The sequence below is a fragment of the Malaya genurostris genome, chromosome 2 (genome assembly GCF_030247185.1).
Source record: "Malaya genurostris strain Urasoe2022 chromosome 2, Malgen_1.1, whole genome shotgun sequence".
NCBI classification, from domain to species: Eukaryota; Metazoa; Arthropoda; class Insecta; order Diptera; family Culicidae; genus Malaya; species Malaya genurostris.
Window position 1 is genome coordinate 222,476,375 of NC_080571.1, and position 22,024 is coordinate 222,498,398.

At 36.7% G+C, this 22,024-nt stretch overlaps 1 protein-coding gene across 9 annotated transcripts in view; it reads right to left on the reverse strand.

Moving 5' to 3' along the window:
* The window catches only part of LOC131427722 (aquaporin AQPAe.a), a 121,024-nt gene that overhangs the window by 38,767 nt on the left and 60,233 nt on the right, over positions 1-22,024 (reverse strand). For 4 of the 9 annotated variants that reach the window (XM_058591171.1, XM_058591168.1, XM_058591170.1 and 1 more), the window contains exon 3: positions 9,140-9,336. In XM_058591171.1, the coding sequence (XP_058447154.1) occupies positions 9,140-9,336 (197 nt within the window). Of the gene's footprint in view, positions 1-9,139; positions 9,337-12,056; positions 12,879-22,024 lie in introns of those variants that run through there. The other 5 variants (XM_058591166.1, XM_058591174.1, XM_058591175.1 and 2 more) reach the window with 4 other exon arrangements.

Below are 22,024 nucleotides of genomic sequence, written 5' to 3' on the forward strand. Positions count from 1 at the left end.
TTTAGCTCAAATTTTGCATGAGGACTTTTTTTGAGATGCTTAAACTTCTGAACAATAGCGCTTTACGAAATTAGAGGTACTCCCAAAATATTGGCACCCTTATATACATTAGAGCGGCAAAAAAACAACTTGTTTTATCGGTTACGTCACTTATACCATTATATCTTCGGAACCAATAGTCACAGCCATTTGGTCTTCGAACTTGATCAATGGTCCGATATTAGCTTTCAAACAAGCATAAATTTGTTAAAGTCGGTTAAGCCATCTCTGAGAAAATTGAGCGCGTAAAAACACAACGCGTTTAGTCGGTTACGTCACTTATACAATCATATCTCCGGAACCGAAAGTCACAGCCATTTGATCTTCGAACTTGGTCAATAGCCCGACAGTACCTTTCAAACGAGCATAAGTTTGTTCAAATCGGTTCAGCCATATCTGAGAAAATTGAGCGCGTATAAATATCTTCGAAAAGTGCACACACACAAAATCACACAGACGTTTTCCGATCTCGTCGAACTGAGTCGAATGGTATATAACACTATGGGTCTCCGAGGCTCCGTTCAAAAGTCGGTTTTTCCAGCAATGCTAATACTTTTCTATAGAGAAAGGTAAAAATATTCTGAATGACTTGGCGCTCACTGGTAGTCAGTTATAACAGTAATCGAAAAGGAAATGTTTCATCTTTCGTCTAATTTGGGGTCATGGACCCCTTTACTAAAATCAACTTAGACCTCAGACCCCCATCAACAAATACTTTTGAAAATTCAATTTCTTGCTTTTTTAATATTGATGTAAAATACTTACGAATTCCTGCGGATGGTCAAATAAACACAACTTTTCTAGCGTAAATATTTCAAATAACAACTTATATCAAACAACAGGGGGTTTATTTCTAGACCTCGTCGACCCCCATAGTCAGTTTTCGTTTACGTCGACCCCCGCAAAAAGGATACCGACCCCAAGGAGTCTATATCGACCACTTTGGGAACCTTTGGTATAATTGATTTCAATACTTCTGAATTTGCCCTTTAAAGTGGATGTTGACAAATGACGGCTGACCGTATGGTTAGTTTATGACCAAATACTTTGAATTTGAGTATACCGGATCATCGTTGCTGGTTCCGGAAGTACCGGAAGAGTGCTCGTGTGATCCAAACCGGAAATCACTTCAATTTCTCAGAAACGGCTAAATCGATCTTTGCAAACTCAGATTCAAATGTATATTTACATAAGTTAATGTAGAATTTTATCCTGAGTCGGCTTCCGGTTCCGGAAATACAGGGTAGTTTGTATGAAATTGCAACCTGCTCTATATGACAATGCGAAAAAATTAAAAATCCTTCTAAATTTGGTTCTCAATTGTTTCAATTTATAGGTTGTGCTAGTTGTTTGCCAAACGAACCGATGTCAGCTATGCCGGTTCGCAGCTGAGTTATATGAGACAGGCATTATAGCACTGTTAGGTGGATTAAAACAAACAAACTTTTTTGTTTCTATTCAACATTTAATGAAAAGTTTTTGAAGAATCTCTTAGTAATATTAAAAAAACATGAGTCATATGAGAAAGGCATTATAGCACTGTTAGGTGGATTAAAACAGGATTTTATATATTTATAAAGAGGTATATTTACATTTTCACCACACCAACTAGGATTTTATTTCGGGAGGGGCCAGTTGATCTCACCAACTCCGTAAGCACAGGAAAAAGCGGTCAAAAACATCGAAATGGAACCTACACTGATTTCTCAGATACTGCTTGACCTATTTCACGAATGTATGGTCAAATTAAAGGTGTTATTATTCCATACAACATTTAATTTTATTGAGATCCAACTTCTAGGTCCGGAAATACCGAGTAATGTGTGTTGAAAGTTTCAAATCGCCATTAGAAGTAACGATGCAACAAAAATAGAAAAATCCACTAGGTTCAAAACTGTTTCAATTTCAAGGTCTTGTTAGCTGGTTATTATACACACTTGACTTTATCGGTTCAGGTTTTCGGTTCCGGAAGTAGCGACCGAAAATTCCAAAACAAAACGCACATAGATTCGCCTCAAATGACTAAGCAGATTTTTGGCTATACTGGTTTCGGTTTCAGGTTCCGGAAGTAGTGGTAAAAAAATCCAATAATAGTTTGAGAAAGCCAAATCAAATGAAGGTGAATTTTTCCGACCATTGAACCTCCTTTAAGGCACTCATGCCACTTGAAAGCAGTCCGTTGTTGGGTTATCATTTTTTTCTCTTGTATATAACAATGGATACAGCCAAACATGTATTCGAAGTGCACTTGCGTTTGTCTTTTTAGTTTAAAATAAGTATGTGCAACATCCAGTGGCAGGATATCTTATTCATCTGCAGAACCTTTCCAGTCATCCGGTACAATTTGCCCGGGTTCAACCTATATTTTATGTTGTTTTGACACTATCGGTGGAAGTGGTGTTTTGACTATCACGATACACTTAAAACCACTATTTCACAGTGTAACATGCATGATCAACAGCCCTATAACATCCATCAAACTTTTTTATGTTTACATTTTTGATTTCGGGAGGTCCCCCTCTAGGTACGTGCCTGAGATAGATACATTAAAGGAAGTAGTTTAGAATTGAGAATCGATTTGTTAGTTTCGATTTGAGAAACGATTTGCGCTTTTTTTCGCTTAATCCGATCCTAAGACCTAGAATTTGAAAGTCCCAGAGACATGTTTTTAGTGAATAACACCAGATTTCGACGTTTTGATTTCTAAAACATCTGGCATGAAAAAATCGGTTTCAGAAATTTCAAAACGTCTCAAAAAGTTGAGTCGATATTTCCAATTTAGTATTACCTTCCAATTCCAATTAGTATTATCTTTAAAATACTATCCACATAAAAACTTTCTTTTTTTATGTCATTTATTTTACCCCGGCTTTAACCATTTGACCGGGTGACTCCGATCGAGTCCATGTAACTTCACACTGTATTGAGGCTGTCTTTAGTTCTTATATGACCAATTCAAAATGACTAAAGACACGTGCACGTAGTTGGTAGTGTCCCTGTCGTATTGCACGTAAAGATGTTTGTTTGTTGTAAATCTGAAGGTTCTCCCTATTACTTACAATACGGTAGGAATTTAAAGGTTTTTTCAAGGAAGTGGGTTTCGCTATAGTTTTGCATCGCGGGGCTGTTTAAGTCGGATATCAATTATTTCGTTTATCTAGTTTACAACGTAGCATGTAGCTTCAAAAAAACATTTTACAATCTCAATTGATCCTGTTCAACAATAGATTAGCAACACATGGGTGGTGCTCTAATGGTCTAATGACTGATGTATCTGCTGCATATCGATTAATCTGTTTGTGAGTAAAGGTCAGAATGCTTAGAATTGCTCCAAACATCGATTCAATCAGATATTTTTATCTGGTGTAACTACACTCTGAAATATCTAATCAAGAAATCCTGAAACGACATGAGCAGATACTGTCCATCGGTTTGTGACCTATCTGACAGATGAAGGCCAATACCACGCCCTGAAGTTAAATGTTTGATTCGGTTCGCAAACATACCTTCTCATATGTGAAACGGAATGATTAAATTCAAAAGCTGACTTATAGCTAACGGCTTATGATTAATATGACGAATGAGCTGCACCCCGGAATTTGATCTGGTAGGCGTGAAATTGTATACATGGCATGCTTTGATAAACTGCAGCTATCCAGAATAAGATCAGAAGTATTATTATTATTGTCGAAAAGAAGAAGAAGAGAATATAATAGTACTAATTACTCAAACTATTATAAACGGATTGCGATGTTTTCGGCGTCATTATTATTTTGTTTCGGTACTAAGAAACAACAAGATACGATCATTATATACTCTATCTATTAGATATACGCCTTGAATGTCAATTCTCTTCGTTTGTATTCCTTTTCGTTCATTACAATGTGTCCTGTGCTGTCGGTTCAATGCAGTTCAGTGACACGGTTGCACAAGCCAGTTGTCGTATGTTCGAGCTTCGACCTGGAAGAATTCCTAATGTCAATAGAAGCGTAGTACTAGTCCTGCAATTCAGCTGTGAAGTCTGCTGAAATAAATTAGTCAAATTTCCCAAAAACAAAAATTGCTGCAACATCACAACTTTATGTTATAACAGAATGATGATGAAACAAATGTCAAAGCAGTAGCATTTTAAAATTGGCATACTGTTTGAAAGGTCTTACAAATTTCATAAACATGATCTGTTTTTGATCATTGAATACGTTACCATAATATCTACAAGAAAGATTTGCTGTAATGAAGAATTTATGAAAAATCAATCACTTAATTTTCATTTTTACGAATTAACACTATGTGATTAAATACTGATATAATTTATAGACTCATTAGGTGGACTTTTCATTTGAATCTAAGTTGGTGAAAATCGATTCAGCTATCTATGAGGAAATTGAGAACGTATTTTAGTCATGTACATACATACATACTTGAAACATCGGGGACGCGTAAGGTATGAAAATGAATGAATACATATTTTGGGGCATATATATGTATCATTACCAGTGTAATAAAATTTCATATTCAATCGAATGATATCAGATGAAAATGAAATTTATGGCCACTGACCATCAGCATATCGATACAAATTCATGTGTCTTTTGCTGCCATTTTCAAGTGAAGCTCCCAGAATTCATCGTTAGAATTTCATACGATTATTCAATCTTAGTCATTTGAAGTTTTGCTTGCTCAGTTTCAAGTGCCAAGTAGTCTAGCTGCTTCATTGTTTTCGCTGTTGGTAGTGAGCAAGGTCGAATGAACAGAATTATGAATGGAGCAAAGTATTAAATATGAAAACTGAAGGAGGGAACTATTAAATTATGTGTATTCTGTAGTTGATATTTCAGCTACCTGGTTTGTCGTTCATCTATTATCTTGAACCAATTCGAATGTTTACATAAACCTTATTTGAAGGCCGCTCTCACACTATTGAAAGAGATATTTTGTTACTTCAAGAAATCAACAGACGGTGGTTAAACTGAGCTTTGATTCGAAGAGAATCGACTGAAGAACTAAATGCTGCCGGTTCGGTACATCAGCGAACGTTGTGTGTGTCAGAGTGTGAAGTTTACTGCAGTAGAGAGATCATCAGTGTGTTTCACACTCGGTTCCAATTGAATTGCTCTGATCACTGCTTATGTCAAAGTTATATGTAACCTGGTATCCTTTGCATTTGGAATAGATAAATGGACTGTTTTGAAAAATGTTAAAGACTGTAATCGAAATAAATGCAACACTTTAATTTTATCAAATAAACTAGTTTAGAGTGTAATGTTCACATGTACAAAATTTCGTCATTATCTATCGAGTGGTTTTCGAGATGATTTTCCAGCAAGAAGTGCTTCGACCCCGCGGCGAGCTGACAGTGGAAGAAAGGTAAGGCAACAGAATGGAAAGTTACTTTACCGTTGTTCATTTTTCAATGTACTTTGATAGCAAAATTATGCTTTTTTTAATATACAGTCTTGTTTATTGAAAGCAGGGATGCCAGGTTTACAGATTAACCTGTGTTTCACAGATTTTCAACTTTCTGCACAGATTTAAAAAATGGTACAGATTTTCACAGATTCTGATTTCAATCACAGATTTTCACAGATTTATGAAATGGATCACAGCCTAGTACCAAAAAGTACAGAGCGGTTGGAAACTATTTAGTTACATGTCGTGTAAGTTTCACTATGTTTTTCTGTGGATTCAATTGATAAAAACAGCAAATAGTAAAAACAATATGGAAGACACTTCAAACACTAGCCGAAAAAAGTACCAAAAAGTACAGAGCGGTTGGAAACTATTTAGTTACATGTCGTGTAAGTTTCACTATGTTTTCTGTGGATTCAATTGATAAAAACAGCAAATAGTAAAAACAATATGGAAGACACTTCAAACAATATTCGAACTTCATCCGATTTATAAGCAATCTTAAAAACCGATTTATTTATACCGAAATTGAATTTTTTGAAAATATGTTTTTATGAAAACCTTGGCCAAAAACTGAAATTTGACGAAGAACTCATTTAGGTTCGCTTGAGTTTTGTAGTAATGTTGTTCCTTGTATGTGTGCGGGCATGACCACTTATCCAGAGACATACAAGTTCTATGTTGTTTTGGTTTGTTTGGCGTCTCGCCATTATAGTAAACAATCTCAGGAAACAGCAGAACCTTGTACTAAATAGCTATTGGGGCAACCGAATAGCCGAAAAAAGGCTTCCAGGCAGATTGTTCAAAGCTGAATGGAAGGAATTATTATTATGAGTTTTTCTGTTTGTAAATTTTGCTGTGCGCATACCTCAATATATTACCGTTGACTCGTTCCTTATGTAGAAGTCTTTCCTTTATGCTACAATTATTTTCTTTGATTTAGGTTCCAACAAATAAAAACTCGAATCAAAAACTCTGTCTATTAGGTATTTTGCAATAACAGATCGGCTGAAAAGTTCGTATCGTTTCTATGAGAGGGCACCACTAGAATTAAATCCATACCATTTTCAGTTAGTACCAACCTTCAAAAGATACGTGTATAAATTTGACAGCTGTCTGATTATTAGTTTGTGAGATATTGCATTTTGAGTGAAGCTACTTTTGTTATTGTGAAAAAAATGGAAAAAAAGGAATTTCGTGTGTTGATGAAACACTACTTTTTGATGAAAAAAAGTGCCGCCGATACCAAAAATGGCTTCATGAGTGTTATCCAGACTCTGCACCGGGCGAAGCAACAATTCGTAAGTGGTTTGCAAAATTTCGTACTGGTCATATGAGCACCGAAGACGATGAACGCAGTGGATGTCCAAAAGAGGCTGTTAACGATGAAAACGTGAAAAAAATCCACAAAATGATTTTCAATGACTGTAAAGTGAAGTTGATCGAGATAGTTGACACCCTAAAGATATCAAAGGAACGTGTTGGACATATTATTCACGAATATTTGGATATGAGAAAGCTTTGTGCAAAATGGGTGCCACGTGAGCTCACAATCGATCAAAAACAACAACGAATTGATGATTCTGAACAGTGTTTGCAGCTGTTATATCGAAATAAAACCGATTTTTTTCGTCGATATATAACAATGGACGAAACATGGCTCCATCACTTCACTCCGGAGTCCAATCGACAGTCAGCTGAGTGGACTGCACGCGATGAACCGAACCCAAAGCGTGGAAAGACTCAACAATCGGCCGGTAAGGTTATGGCGTCTGTATTTTGGGATTCGCATGGTATAATTTTCATCGACTACCTTGAAAAGGGAAAAACCATCAACAGTGACTATTATATAGCGTTATTAGAGCGTTTGAAGGACGAAATTTCAAAAAAACGGCCTCATTTGAAGAAGAAAAAAGTTTTGTTTCATCAAGACAATGCACCGTGTCACAAGTCGATGAGAACCATGCTGAAATTGAACGAATTGGGCTTCGAATTGCTCCCTCATCCACCGTATTCTCCAGATTTGGCCTCCAGTGACTTTTTCCTGTTCTCAGACCTCAAGAGAATGCTCGCTGGTAAAATATTTAGAAGCAATGAAGAGGTAATCGCTGAAACTGAGACCTATTTTGAGGCAAAGGACAAATCGTACTACAAAAATGGTATCGAAAAGTTGGAAGATCGCTATAATCGCTGTATCGCCTCTGATGGCAATTACGTTGAATAATAAAAACGAATTTTGGCAAAAAATGTGTGTTTCTATTAAACGATACGAACTTTTCAGCCGAACTGTTATGTTAATTAACATAACAACCGATCTATCAATCATTGAATGTGCATCATTTGCAAATTGTTTAGTACGATGAACATAATTTTAGCCATCAAACGTGCGCCTAACATTTGTGAGCTTGTTGGATAAAATAAATGGAAACAAAGTTATGGGTTCAAGGGAGGTTGAGTTTAGTTGTTCATGCATAGCGTTCCAACCACAATCTGTCTTACATCTCAACCTAAATAGCATAACATGGTTCTTGTGAGCAAGGTTGAGGTAGGTTCAGTGACAGATGTTAGAGTATATGTTGTCTTGGAATTGTGTTATGTATTAGGCTGTAGTTCAAACTTTAGGGACCAAATGTACAATACAATAAACTGAAGGTTCAAAACTACTTGACGTAAATACGGAACGAGTTGTCCAAATTGTGATACTGCTGTTGTATAGCTGACCATGAAGATAAAAGTTCCGTTCAGTAACCCTACCAAGTGAGTTAACTTCAACCAGACGAAGAAAAACAACATGACTGCGGATTACGATCTGAAAAGAGCCTTTCAAGTTTATAGGTTAACCATTTACCTTTAAATTAGAAGAATCACACATTTCTAACTTATTGGCAAGCAAACCTATTAACAGCCTAGAATTAACACCACAAAGGCGATGTGTCAGCATAAACTACAACCGTTGGGAATAGGAACCACTGGGAATAGTATCAACCTTACATTTTAACAACCATGTCGGCATGATTCATATGATAAATCTACTCCAACATTCTACGTGCTGCTCTAAAGAGGCGATACAATCAGATGGTATAAAATGGATAAAAATAACAATCATGCTAACCTGTTGACCTTAAAAAGACCATCTATTGGTTTGGTCATTCGGGTTTTTTAGATCACCTCAACCTCTAAACTTCTCCATAAACTACGCAGAACTAATGACGGCTATTGCTGGGTGCATGGTAACAAACCAGATTTGTTAATAAAAAATTTAACCCTAGGGTATAGATATAAAAACATAGAAGCAAAGACTAAGCACACATTTCATTCATGAATCAACTTCAATTTCGCACGAAAAAAATGCACAAAAGTATTTGTACATTTTAGGTGTCTCAATTAATCAATCATCTAGGCTGGTTGATTGTTTTGGCGGCTTGGACGAGCTACCGTTTTTTTTCATAGGTGCACATCTCCGGACAGTAAATAAGCTCAACTACTTTGACTGAACAATTTGACACTCCTCCAAAGCAGTATGATTGATAGTGGAGCATGGTATAATGATCATTAAAACCTAATAGCTGTGTCGATTGACTGCATTAGCCCCTCGGGCTAGCGGTCGTAAATTTGTCCAGCACGTGATTCATGAATGAAATGATCAACTTGTCTTCAGCATCTCACGGTTTATGCTTATTGTACAACTTACCTGGGCCAATGTAGCGACCACTAGGCCGAAGGTGAACGCGATCTGCGTCATCGTCGGTTCATAACCGTCGCCCCAGCCCATTGTGCTACCGATACCGACCGATACCAGGAAGAAAGTCCCAAGGAATTCCGCGATAAGCATGCGCCATATGTTTCGGTTTTCGGTGATATCCGACACGCCTACGATCTGCTTCACACCTGGTTGACGGAAACGGAAGATAAAGAAGTGGTTAAGGAAGCATTGTTGGTTTACTTGAATAGTGCTACAGAACAACATAATCATAACTGAAGCATATCACTATTTAGGTCATTGCATTATACAATTCTATTCATTTATCCTGTAAATTCTTCTAAATTGTTCTATTCATTTCCATGTGAAAATAATATACGAAAGTTTTGATTGGTTTAATGATTTTCTAATATATTCTGATAACACAATCATGGTATTATTTGTTTAACATAAACATGTTCAGATATATTAAAACAAAGACAAAATGCTAATTTTACAAACAATACATCCACTGATAGATTTCAAAGGGTAAAATATAAAAGTCTTTAGCAACTTCTGGTATCATAGAAGAAAGGTAATTTTGTTCACATATCTAAAGAGAATGATCGGTTGAATCATTTTGAAACATCTTGATTATGTTCAGTGAATTAAAAAAACAACGGTTTTCAATTTTTTAAAGTCTACAGATACAACTGAAGCAACCAACGAATATAATTACTTTAGTTACGCTATTTCAAGACCATTATAATAATCAGAATGTTTAAGGCAACATTCGAAGTAAGGTAGAAAAACTCAGTTCTTTCTTAAATAAAGCATGTTATTAACAGAATTGATTAAATACAATCAATGGGCAGCTTCGGATGATATTAGATTTGCTATATTTTTTGACTACAAGAGATTTCAGATAATGCAAAACACGATGCAGGTTTTTTGCATCGAATTGTTATTGGAGATAAAATATGGATATTTCACCCTAAGAAGAAAAAAAATACTACGCTATGCCCGGCCAATTGTTGTCATCGACCTCAACATCAGCACCAAAGTCGAATATTCATGGTTCGTAGGGCATCTGTTGTGCATCTGGTGGGACGAAAAGGGTGTTGTGTGCTATGAGCTGCTACAACCAGGTTATACTATATTGGGCGATTAATATAGGCCGCAATTGATGCGTTTGAGCCGTGCATTACGAGAAGAACGGCCGGAATACGAGCAAAGGCATGATAAACTTATTGTATTTCCTGGCATCTTCGGTGATATGCAAAACGTGGACAACTTGACGACTTCAATACATCCGTCACATAAGTAAAAACTTTGGTTCTCTGGTTCTGTGAGCCATGGCGACTTCAAACAAATCGTCAAAGTCAAGGAAAATGAACTTTAATGCACTGATTAATGCCATTAAACGTTGCTTAGTGGATAAGAAGCCAATAAGTTCGACTACAGCAATTCCCGCGATTATTTAATCCCGCGAAGCCGGGACTAAAAGCGCCACCATACAAATCATTGGCTAAGCGAGCCAAGTCGAAGTCACCATCAGACAATGAAGACTTTTATCCAAAACAACTCCGAAACAAATAAATTCCGTTTTTCGTCAATATTTGCAGTCATTACTTACATTTTTTCATTTTTAACGAAAATTCTGGGGTGCCGGTAACCGAACACCTTTTATGAAATGGCCATACATTTTCACTTTACTAAATTGATAATAAACTTTTTTCAATCGATTGAATCAACTTAGTTTCTTATTCAGTTGTTAGCTAAGGACTTTAGCTTTCCATTGATGTATATATGTCCGCATAGTGTGCACTTAGTCAGAAGTTATAAGCTTAAAGAAAAAGGGTGCCGGTAACCGGACACTCTTCCCTACTTTGAGAATAAGTATCTGTCGCATCGCGTCATCGTAAAAAAAGTTGAGAATCACGATGTTAGATATAATAAAATGGTTTGAAGCACGTCTAACTGTTGCCCGGAAGAAAAGTCTTGAAAAAAGAGTCAACGAGAAGTACAAGAATCGCGCAATTGGGGCCTTTAAATGAAAACAGAATGCCTATGTTCTGGATGTGGATAAAAGTTACATGTGAGCAATACTTTCGAGCCGAATATCAAAATTCGAGCGGTGATGTTCCCGTAAACCTCCGGACACTGAAAATATCAAAGTTCGTCAAAAAGTTCTTGATTTGAGAAGCGATTTGTACATGCGGAAAGCGAAGTACACCTTTCGCTATCGCATGCTCCATAAATGGACAGGTGTATTTGGAAGAGCATCAAAAACTCTGCTAAAACTAACTTTACTTGTTTCTTCTTACTATCTGAAATTTTGGTTCTAATCGGATGAAAACTCAATTACCTTCCTCTTGGCCTACCTGCGTTCAGTTCTTAATCGCGCACATAGGGACTGAAAGTATCATAGATTTATTAATCGAATGATCACAAGGTTAAAATTTCTGTAATCGAAAATTCATTGATTCAAACTGATAGGATCAAAATTGGAGCATTCCATGTTATCAATATAAATATTGTTATGGCTTTATTACTTACGGCAGCAGTTAAACGCAAACATCTATTACTACGCAATCCAGTGATTGTAGACCGAACACACAATCATTAAAAACTTAACTAATCGGAAGATTGAAACCATACCAAATAGAATACAAAGGTAATTGAAATAAATTTACACTTAAATTACACTCTAAATGAAACCAAAAAATACAGCGTCTATAAATATATTACATTTAATTTCAAACACCCAGAGCGTATATGTATAATAAAAACAGAATGATTATACAAGAAATATTACGAAACGAGTAACATGCAACATTCTACCATTGCATCGGACGATAAACAGCTAGTCCGTGTATTATTATGCAAACTCTACCCAAAATTAGAACATTAACCAACACCAAGATACCTTCTCCGATCATAATAGACACACGGAATCGCACAACTAATCATTTAGAGGTCTCACGTGGGCACACTACCTTCTCTGAACTCAAATTTGCTAAATATTGGAATCATGATTTCAATTCCGTGCGGAGTCAAATTCTTATTGGCACACCTTGACTGATCGTATGTCACCGTATCACTGATCTCGCGAGTTTTCCGTCGAACAACTTGCGAAAATTATATGCGGTAATTAATTAGCAAAACCAAGTCACTGAAAAACAATGCTCTCGGTGCGCTCTGCAAGACACTCCTGCATCACTCGGTTCTAGCGGTCGACGTTGGACTGATACTACACTGAACGCCACAGCAGAAGTAGTCTTCCAGATATTGATCAAACACACTCCGTTCAGACTGCGGTGTAGAATTCGTACAAAAAGTGTGAGAGGAGAGATAGACGAATGATAATGAAAATTGAAAGGGAAAACTTTGTTCACGACGAGAGTGACAACACTAAAAGTTGCATTTCTTCTATTAACAATAGCCAAGACGAAAACTGTTGCTTTTCTCAATTGAATTTACTGACAGCAATGATTTGTGGCATTAACTATTACTACTGGCAATAATCTGTACCAGATTTTATCACCATTGGCGTTGGAACGGTGCGCTTGACTCAGGTCATGCGAGATAAATCAGTTTATAGCCGGTTCGAAAACGAAAGTATTCTCCGCTACTGGCGACTGCTGCATGCCGAACGGATGTCGAGTCTAGATACAAGGCGTTTTGATTGTGCTAAAACTAGAAGTCACCGTCGAGAAAAGCGTTCACTTCACTCCACGGTCGGAACTAGTACTGACCAAGCGGGTGTCCGTTTAAGTGGAAGAAAACTTATCTACTGTACAGTACAGAAATCGAGAGTGATTTTGATAAAAAAAAAATCGTCATGAACCTACACGGCCAAGAATGTACTTACCTATAGCAAATGCTCGACCTACTGCAGCTGGTGAGAAGGCCCTTCGAATTTCAGTCGGTCGTACGGCAGAGGAGGTAGTGAGGAAAAAATGCCTGACTTACTGATAGACAACAGCCAATGGGAGCGTATGAGGTAATTGGAGAGTGCAAACGAATGTTTGCTACGGCAGGTACGAAAACCGAGCCTCCCGTATCTGATGGTTGACGTCGGTGCTGAACATAATTCCCCACTCATCGCCCCTTTCTATCTATTAGCAGCATGCGGCATGTGGCACTGTTTAAAAATATCCGAGCGGCAGCCAACTTTCATGATAATTGATGAAGAACAAAATACAATATCTGAAATTTGGAGCCAAGTGTACATTGGTGATAGCAATTGACGTTGTAGCCTGGTTTTGTCTCATGAATAGTGTTGAAAATAGTTTTGTTCTTTTTGTTATACTGAGGCTTGTTATAATATAGAAAATAAATTAACAATCTTTAGCTGGTTTGTTTAGTCATCGAAGGACAAATGGCAAGCAGCTCCGGTTCCGGTAATTTAATTGTATAAATGACGTAACCGACAACTCGCCCTTTTTCTATCCGCACAGTTTCATTAGAGATGACTGAATCGATTTGGACAAACTCGGGCTCACTTTCAAGCTCACTTTTGTGGTCACAAATCACTTTCATGTTTATTATGCGAAATACTTCCATTTCTGAATACATAATCGGAAAGAGGACAAAATCGAAAAACCACACTATCTTCTTAGATAAAACTCAACCGATCTCGTTTTTTTTTAGCTTATTCAAACACTGAAAAATTCCAGAAATATAACACAGATTTCACATTTACCGATTCGGATGAAACTTTGCACTCATCTCGAAAAAAGCAAAACGTTGGTTTAACGCAAATGTAGAGACCACTCCTATTCACGACTCGTTTTCAAAAAGGGCAAATGTTTTTGCCTTTCTCATAACCGACTTTTTACCGAGGCCCGGAGAGCCGAATGCCATATATCATTCGACGAATTAAGCAAATGTCTGTGTGAGTGTTTTACAAAACTAAGATTCAAATGAAAGGTCTCATGGTCCCATAGCTTGCTATTGAATTTCATCCCGATCTGACTTCCGGTTCCGGAGATATACCATGATATGCACCAAAAAATTAAAAAAAATATGCACTCATTTTTTCAGAAAAGGCTGAACCGATTTTCATAAACTAATGTCGTTTTCGCTTGAGAAAACTGAAACTGACCCAGGGTAGTTTCATCAAACAAACACTTTTCACGAAACTGTGTTGATTTCGCACTTAGCAACGGGGGTTTGAGTAAAACTGATTTAAAAACCAGGTTGGAAACTGACTCGATTTTCAGTTCAACAACGTTGAAACTAGGTTCGAAACTGACTTCAAACAAACGGTTTGACAGCAGTTAGGGTGGAAACTGGGTTAGGTTTGGCATCAAGCGAAAACAACATAACATTCAAATAAAAGTTTTTATAATTCCATAGCCTGCTATTGAATTTCATTTGGATTCGACTTCCGGTTCCGGAGTTACATGGTAATATGTGAAAATTAGCGAAAAAGTGTGCACTCAATTTTCTCTGAAACGACTCAACCGATTTTCACAAACTAAGATTCAAATAAAATATATAGTTTTCTTAAAAACCTGAAGGTTATAGTTTTCTTAAAAACCTGAAGGGAATCAATTGAGCACTTCAAGATTACTAAATATGGTTTAATCGGCACAATTTAACAGAACTATGGGTTCTTTGAACTTCATATCTAAATATCTCCAGAATTCAAATAAAAACTCCACTGTGATAAATTTATTCTATTGTGTTTGAATAACTGTTTTTCATCGAGAGCTTTAAATGTTTGCAAAGGCTTTAACACTGTTTTAGGTGTAATCTCTTCACTTTCAATAAGGGAGCAGTCTAATGGACAACAAATGTTGGTTTCAATTTATATTATTTATAAATAATGTAAAAAAGTGCATTCGGTTGAATCTTGATTTATGTATTTTTTCAATTTTTGTATTCAGTGTATATTTTTTCAGAGTTCCCAATTGATTTACCACAAGTTCGTCTAGGATACCAATCTAAAACAGTTAAAAATTTTCGAGTTACCAGTACACCTGGCTAATTATTTTCCGTTTTGCTTTTCTCGTAAAGAAAGATTATGCAAGAACTGTGAAAACTGAGTTTTCAACCGAGGCCCGAATGGCCGAGTATCATGTACCATTCGAATCAGTTCGTCGAGATCAGCAAATGTCTTGGTGTGTATGCGTCATACGGACAAATAATGTCACTTAACTGATTCATTTTAACCAACTGAGACTCAAATGGAGCGTCTTATGATCTCATAGAAAATTCCCTAATTTCGTCTACAGGGTTATGTGTATCAAAATGAGAAAGTAATGTCCTACTTTTTTCGGATTAGTGAACTGATTTTCACAAACTTAGATTCAAATGAATGGTACTATGGTATTAAATATCATTCACTTTTTTCGACACTTTTTGTCATAAAATTCTAAACTTTTATTCAGATACAATTTCCGTTGGGTGTGACGCGACAATTAGGCTACAAAACTGTTCCAATTTTGAGGTCATGTTAGTTTATGGCCATACGATCCGTTTTTGGCTATACGGGCCTTATATTTTTTTTTTTTTGCCCACCACACTCCCCCACACCAAAAAGCTTCAATTTGAAGCCCCCTGGTAGTGGACGCAACTAGTCTCAGCGGAAAAACAAGAAACAAATAGACACTGGCAATAATAATACTAGAAATACAAATTTAATTTTGATTCAAAGTCCGCTGAGATTCTATTTATTCATGGTTTGATGTGCAATTTATTAAAGTGGAATCCCAGTGGAAAAGATTTCCTTTTAAGGGATCCACAATTTAATTACTACGCTATGTTGGAAAGAAAGTACAAATTAAATTAGGTAATTAGTTATTAATATGAAATACTGTTGACGATAAATACATTACATTATAAAACAAAAAACTAAATTAGCTAAATATCTCGTTCAGTCTGTGCTTAAAATGGTACTTTAGTCTAGCCGCAAATGTGGCACGATTGCTTATTCCTCGCATGTCAGGCGGAAGTGCATTATATTTAGTTGGACCAACAAAAAGGATCCGTCTTTGACCAAGGCTTGTAGCTGCTCGAACACGAAACAAATTGTTACTACGGCGTGTTGTTCTAGAATGGGATATAGTTGGGAACTGTAGGTTATGGTGTACTGTGGATTTATACAAATTATCATGGATGAATAGCAACGTTTGGACATCACATAAGTATGTTATTGGTAAAACATTATGGTTTCTGTCAGAGTATAACAATAGACTCGAGAATAGTAAGGGTTTATTGAAAATGATTTTTAGGCATCTGTTCTGTAGAGTTTGGAGTTTCTTCAGATGAGAACTAGCGGCTCGCCCCCACACCGATACCAAGTAGTTGAGCTGTGAATGGATATAAGCAAAATAAAAATTTAACAGCACACGCTGGGGAACAAAGGACTTGACTCTCCATAAAACACCGCAATTCGTGTTCAGAAGTACTGTAAATAATGATCAAAATCCCCAAAATGGAGTTTACTTTGACATTTTCAACAATGCTTAACCGATTTTCACACACTTGTATTGAAATAGATCAGTGGTTCCCAAACTTTTTTGGTCGAATGCCTATTTTAAAGATATTATTCGTTCTACTGCCCACCAAGTAGAAAAATATTATAAAAATTCTGAGACAATCAACTTTTTTTGCAGTTAACTCGATATTTAAATATTTTGCACTTGAACTGTGAACCTGAATTGGATTCTGGAGTTCTCTAGGATTCCTCAATTCCAAACTTGAAACTAAACTTTTGACAGAGATTCTAAACCTAGACCAGGATTCTGAACCAGGACCCTGGAGTTGGATATCCGACAAGATTTCTGGATCATGGTTTTTGAACAAGAATTCTGACAGAGATTCTGACCCTGAGGCCGAGATCTGCACTTGGATACTGAGTATGGATTTGGATTCTAGAATTGAACCTGATTTCTTGGCTTGAACTCTCGATGTAGGGGTCGGGTCTCAATCTGGAGCAAGATTCTGGAGCTGGATTCAGGATTCCAAACAAGATTTTTACTAAAAAATGTACTGGGAATGCACAAGAATCGTGAACCTGGAACTTGATCCTGATTTTGGATTCTGAATCTGAAGCTGAAGTCTGGGTCAAAATTTTGAAGCATGATTAAGGATCTGATTTCTGGATCTGAGTCCTGGACCAGAATTCTGACCTTGGATTATGATTCTGTATTCTGAAACTGATACAGAATCTTGGACTCTGTACATGAACTTTAAGCCAAGAATTGAGTTCCAGACCAGGACCGTACTATAATTTAAACTCAGAACCCGGACCTGAATTGAGTAACTTGATCCAACCTCTGAACATGAATTTGTGATCTAAATGCAAATCTGAATTCTGAACCTAAAATCGGAACTTCGATTCTGGATCGGAATTCTTAGTCTGGATCTGAAATCTAAATTCAGAAATTCGACTCAGATTCTGGACTATCAGGTGTACAACTTTGCTCCACCGTTTTCCGATAGGTGGCTGTACCGGCTGAGGCTGGTCAAAATACATAGATGATAATGCCTTTAAAGTGAGTTTGTACAGTGCCTAATTGTCATCGCCGTTTCAGTCGCAGTTGTTGTTGTTTTCGTATTATTCACGCTCGAAAATGTCTGTTTATGTGCCCAATTCTCGCCATTTGCGGGAAGTTTTACTTTTCTGTTACGATTCGAAAAAAATGTAGCTGAGGCGCATCGAATGCTCTCAGAAACTTACGGTGATGCTGCTCTGAGTAAAAAAACGTGTCGGGAGTGGTTTCAACGTTTTAAAAATTGTGATTTCGATGTCGAAGGTGGTGGAAGAGAAAAAATCTTGTATTTGGTGAGATCAGCTCGGTGTGATTTACTACGAGCTCTTAAAACCGGGTGAAACCATCACAGAAGATTGTTACCGAACGCAACTGATGCGCCTAAGTCGCGCGGTAAAAGAAAAGCGGCCACAATATGAAGAGCGACATGACAAAGTCATCCTCCAACACGACAATGTTCGGCCTCACGTCGCAAAAGTGATCGAAAAGTACCTGGAAACGCTGAAATGGGAAGTCTTCCCCACCCGCCGTATTCTCCAGATGTCGCCCCTTCTGACTTCTACCTATTCCGTTCGATGGCACACGGCCTAGCAGATCAACATTTTCAATCCTTCGAAGAGTTGGAAAAATTGATCGCTTCATGGATAGCGTCAAAAAAGGACTCCTTTTTTCGAGCCGGGATCCGAAAATTGTGGGAAAGCTGGGAGAAAGTTGTCGCTAGCGACGGACAATACTTTGAATAATACATCTGTAAGCACTTTTTCGCAATAAAGCTTTTAATTAAAAAAAACGGCGGAAGCAAAGTTGTACACCTGGTAAAATTATTGAAAGAGATGTTTTAGCTGAATCTGGATTCCGCATCTAGATTCTGAAATTTAATTTTCAACCTGGACTTGAACTTTGGTTCTGGGCCAGAATTCTGATCCCGGATCAGTTCCTGACAGAGTTTTTGAACCTGAAACTAGATCTGAACCTAAATTCTGAACCGGGAAGCAGGATTCTGGGTCTGAATTCCGAACTTTTTTTCTGTATTTTGTATGAATTGAATTTCATCCCGGGTTGGCGGTTCAATGCATCGGCACTAGTCTTACAAACCATTTGTCGTATGTTCGAGCCCCGACCTGGAAGTATTCGTAGTATCAGTAGGATCGTAGCGCCAGCCATGCAAAGGTTCTGTACACTCTGAATCGGCTGCGAAGTCTGTCGAAACAGAAGGTCAAATTCCACTACAGGAATGTAATATCAAGCCTTATGAATTGAATTTGGAATATAGATATGATATGAATTTCTAATGAAACATTGAAACTAATGGAAATGGAAATGTTTTTCACAATGATGTATTACCCACATGTCTATATAAATTAGTCATGAATACAATTTACTCAGGGTCTTTCTCAGAAAAATTTTTAAGTAGCGAAGCCCACTATTGCGACTCATTGCCACCCTGTTAACAATTTTGAGTTCACTACCCACTAAAAATGAACTAATGCTCACTAGGGGGCTGTAGGGACAAGTTTGGGAATCACTGGTTCAATGGGTTTGAGAAAATTTTGAAATTTGCGTACATGTAATTCAGTTTTTTATTGCAAAATGCTGACGTTTTTATCAACATCGCGTGTTGAAATTCAAATTTATTTCATTTTGATGTTAGAATATTAAGTGAATTATGTTCAACCAATATCTACGTATTCCTTTGTGCTGCATCCGGTTTCTTCGTACTCCGTGCTTGAGATTCAAGCCGGTCCTTGAAACTTTTTAATGCTCCTAAGACGGTTGAATTTCAGATTTACAACATTTTTCTCAATTCATGAATGAGCATTCGGTATAAACCAACATACAACATCCAACATCTTTGAACATAGTCTAATAACAATATACTGGATATAAAATGAAAAAAAAAACTTTGTTTATTTAGTGTAAAGTTAGTCATATTGATACGTATTATTACTACTGAACCAGTAATCAAGGTTAATGAGTTTAGTTACTCGGTGAAAATCTAATGGAAATGCTAGCTTTGTACATGGATGCTTTATTAATACTTAATTCGATGCACGTTCACTCGTCCAGTTACATAAGTTGCTCTTATTATGTTACACGTGTTGTTCATTCCTAGACATCCGTTTTGTGTAAGCCTTCACCTGGCACCGATTCGCATAAATAAACGTAAATAACAGCAGCATGTATCCGTAGAAATTTATAGCTAGCTAACTCCTAATGTTCGTTAACTTAAATTAATAAATAAAGCTTTGCTAAACAGCAATGAGACTCATCCAAACATTTCAAAGAAATAAAAAGGAATACTTAGAAACACTTTTTTCTTTGGTGCATCAATTTCTCATAACGCTATGGATGGGCGATAATATAGATTCATGATAAGCATTCCAAAGCTATCTCTCTCAATCTTCACGGAAAAGCACGTTGCATCAATGATTGAAGATTCAGTTTTCTCTTTAAAAAAAACCGACAATCGGAGCTGTCTATGAACGTAACGATCCACGCATTGAAATCACTCAAATGCCGGAAAAGCGAACGTGTGTGAAAAAGTCTCACACGCGCCAGCCCCAACTATCGTGTAATAACAGTATGATGGTGTTAGCTACAGTTGTGACTTCGGTGTTAATGGTTGCACCGCGCTCTACTAGTGGCGGTAATTAAGAAATGCGTGTAAATAGCATTTTTTTCACGTATTCATCAAATCTAAAACAAACATTGCAATGGAGAGCTAGAGAAACTATCGACTAACAATATTAAGAAGAAAATCAATATGTGGAGAATCAAAGAACATATCATGTTCAGACAGAAGAGAGCATATGAAGACATCATATATGAAATTGTGAAAAGTTTAGCTGTATTGTAGATCAACAGAGTTTGATAAGTTGTGGTATCTTTGAAATCAGATGAATTTGTTGGTCTAGGTATTTTGCAATATTTTTAATTGAATTTTAATTGAAGGAATTTTTTTTATCTATTCCTGTACAGTTTATTTACATCTTTCTTGCCAAAGACACCCGGGTTGGCATACAAGCCAGTTGTCGTATGTTCGAGTCTCGACCTAGAAGGATTTGGAGTGTCAATAGGATCGTAGTATTTGATAGTAGTAGTAGTAGTATATGATTCTGTATGCTAACAATCGGCTGCGAAGTTTGTTGAAACAAAAAGGCCAAATTCCACAAAAGGAATGTACTGCCGGGGTTTTGCTTTGCTTTACTTACACGATCATAAGCCCATTGTAGTATCAAAGGTACGCTGTAGGAATTAATAAAAGTATCAGTGAGTCTTTCCTCGATTAGAGCCACAGAAAAAAGCTATTCAAATAGTATCTCCCATTGACACTGTCAAAGCTTTACTATAATGAAACGAAGCATACAACTAACTAACGTCAACTACAACACCTCGAGCAGTACTAAAAAAGATAAAGAAAAAAACCTACAGAACGAAGCCTTCGACAACATCCATGACGAAAAATTAACAAAGATTCGAACTGCGAGCGAACTGACTCTACAATTTCTCAGTAGGTACTAAGGAGAATGCCTCTCACGCGAGTAAAAACAAGATCCAGTGAAAAGTTATTATTTACGTAAAATGTAATATGATAAAACCGCTCCGTTTAGCCTTTTATCTTTATTTAAAAAAAATAGGTATAGAATTCACTCAAACTTTTCCGGAGAGCCGAGTGTGATATAGGGCAACGGCTCCCTATTTCATCTGAGCTCCTATTTCCATCTCATCCCTTCACCTCATAACTTTGAACATGAATAATATTTTACAACCTACCGGAAGCAAACTGTGAAAGGTTTTAAAATGATTTGAAAAGCTATTGTCACACTTTCCTATTGAAAGAAATGGTTTTAAATTCTTCGGTGATCGTTTTTTTTTCATATAAAATAAACTCACTTTTCAATTTAGGACACATTTTCGTCTCAAGATTTACAGTTCGTCATGTTTATGAGTATCTACTAATCGATTCCTCTCAAAACATGATCACTATTTCGCACAATTACACTACCATTGAATGCTGGATGACTTCATAAATAATTATGTTCACTTGCCACTTGTTTAGTTAACGATTAAAAACTTCAAAATTCACCCGACAAGCAATAAAAGTCTTCAAAAATATGAGATGAAAGTTTTTCACTTAGTTCACTTGATTGCGCTTTGTTTTCATCTCATTTGGTTTCGCAAAGTTGCCAAGTTATTTCATAATGTTACAAAACAAAAATTGTTTATCTTCTTCAAATTATCATCAAAAAGTATGTTTTTGGTATCCGTGACATTAGTTTAATTATATTATTGATATTAATATTTCAATAAAACTGTTTCGGCTTCGAATATTACCAGAAAGAGCGTGTTAAATACTATTGAAATAACCATTGTGGCAAATCTAGTAGCA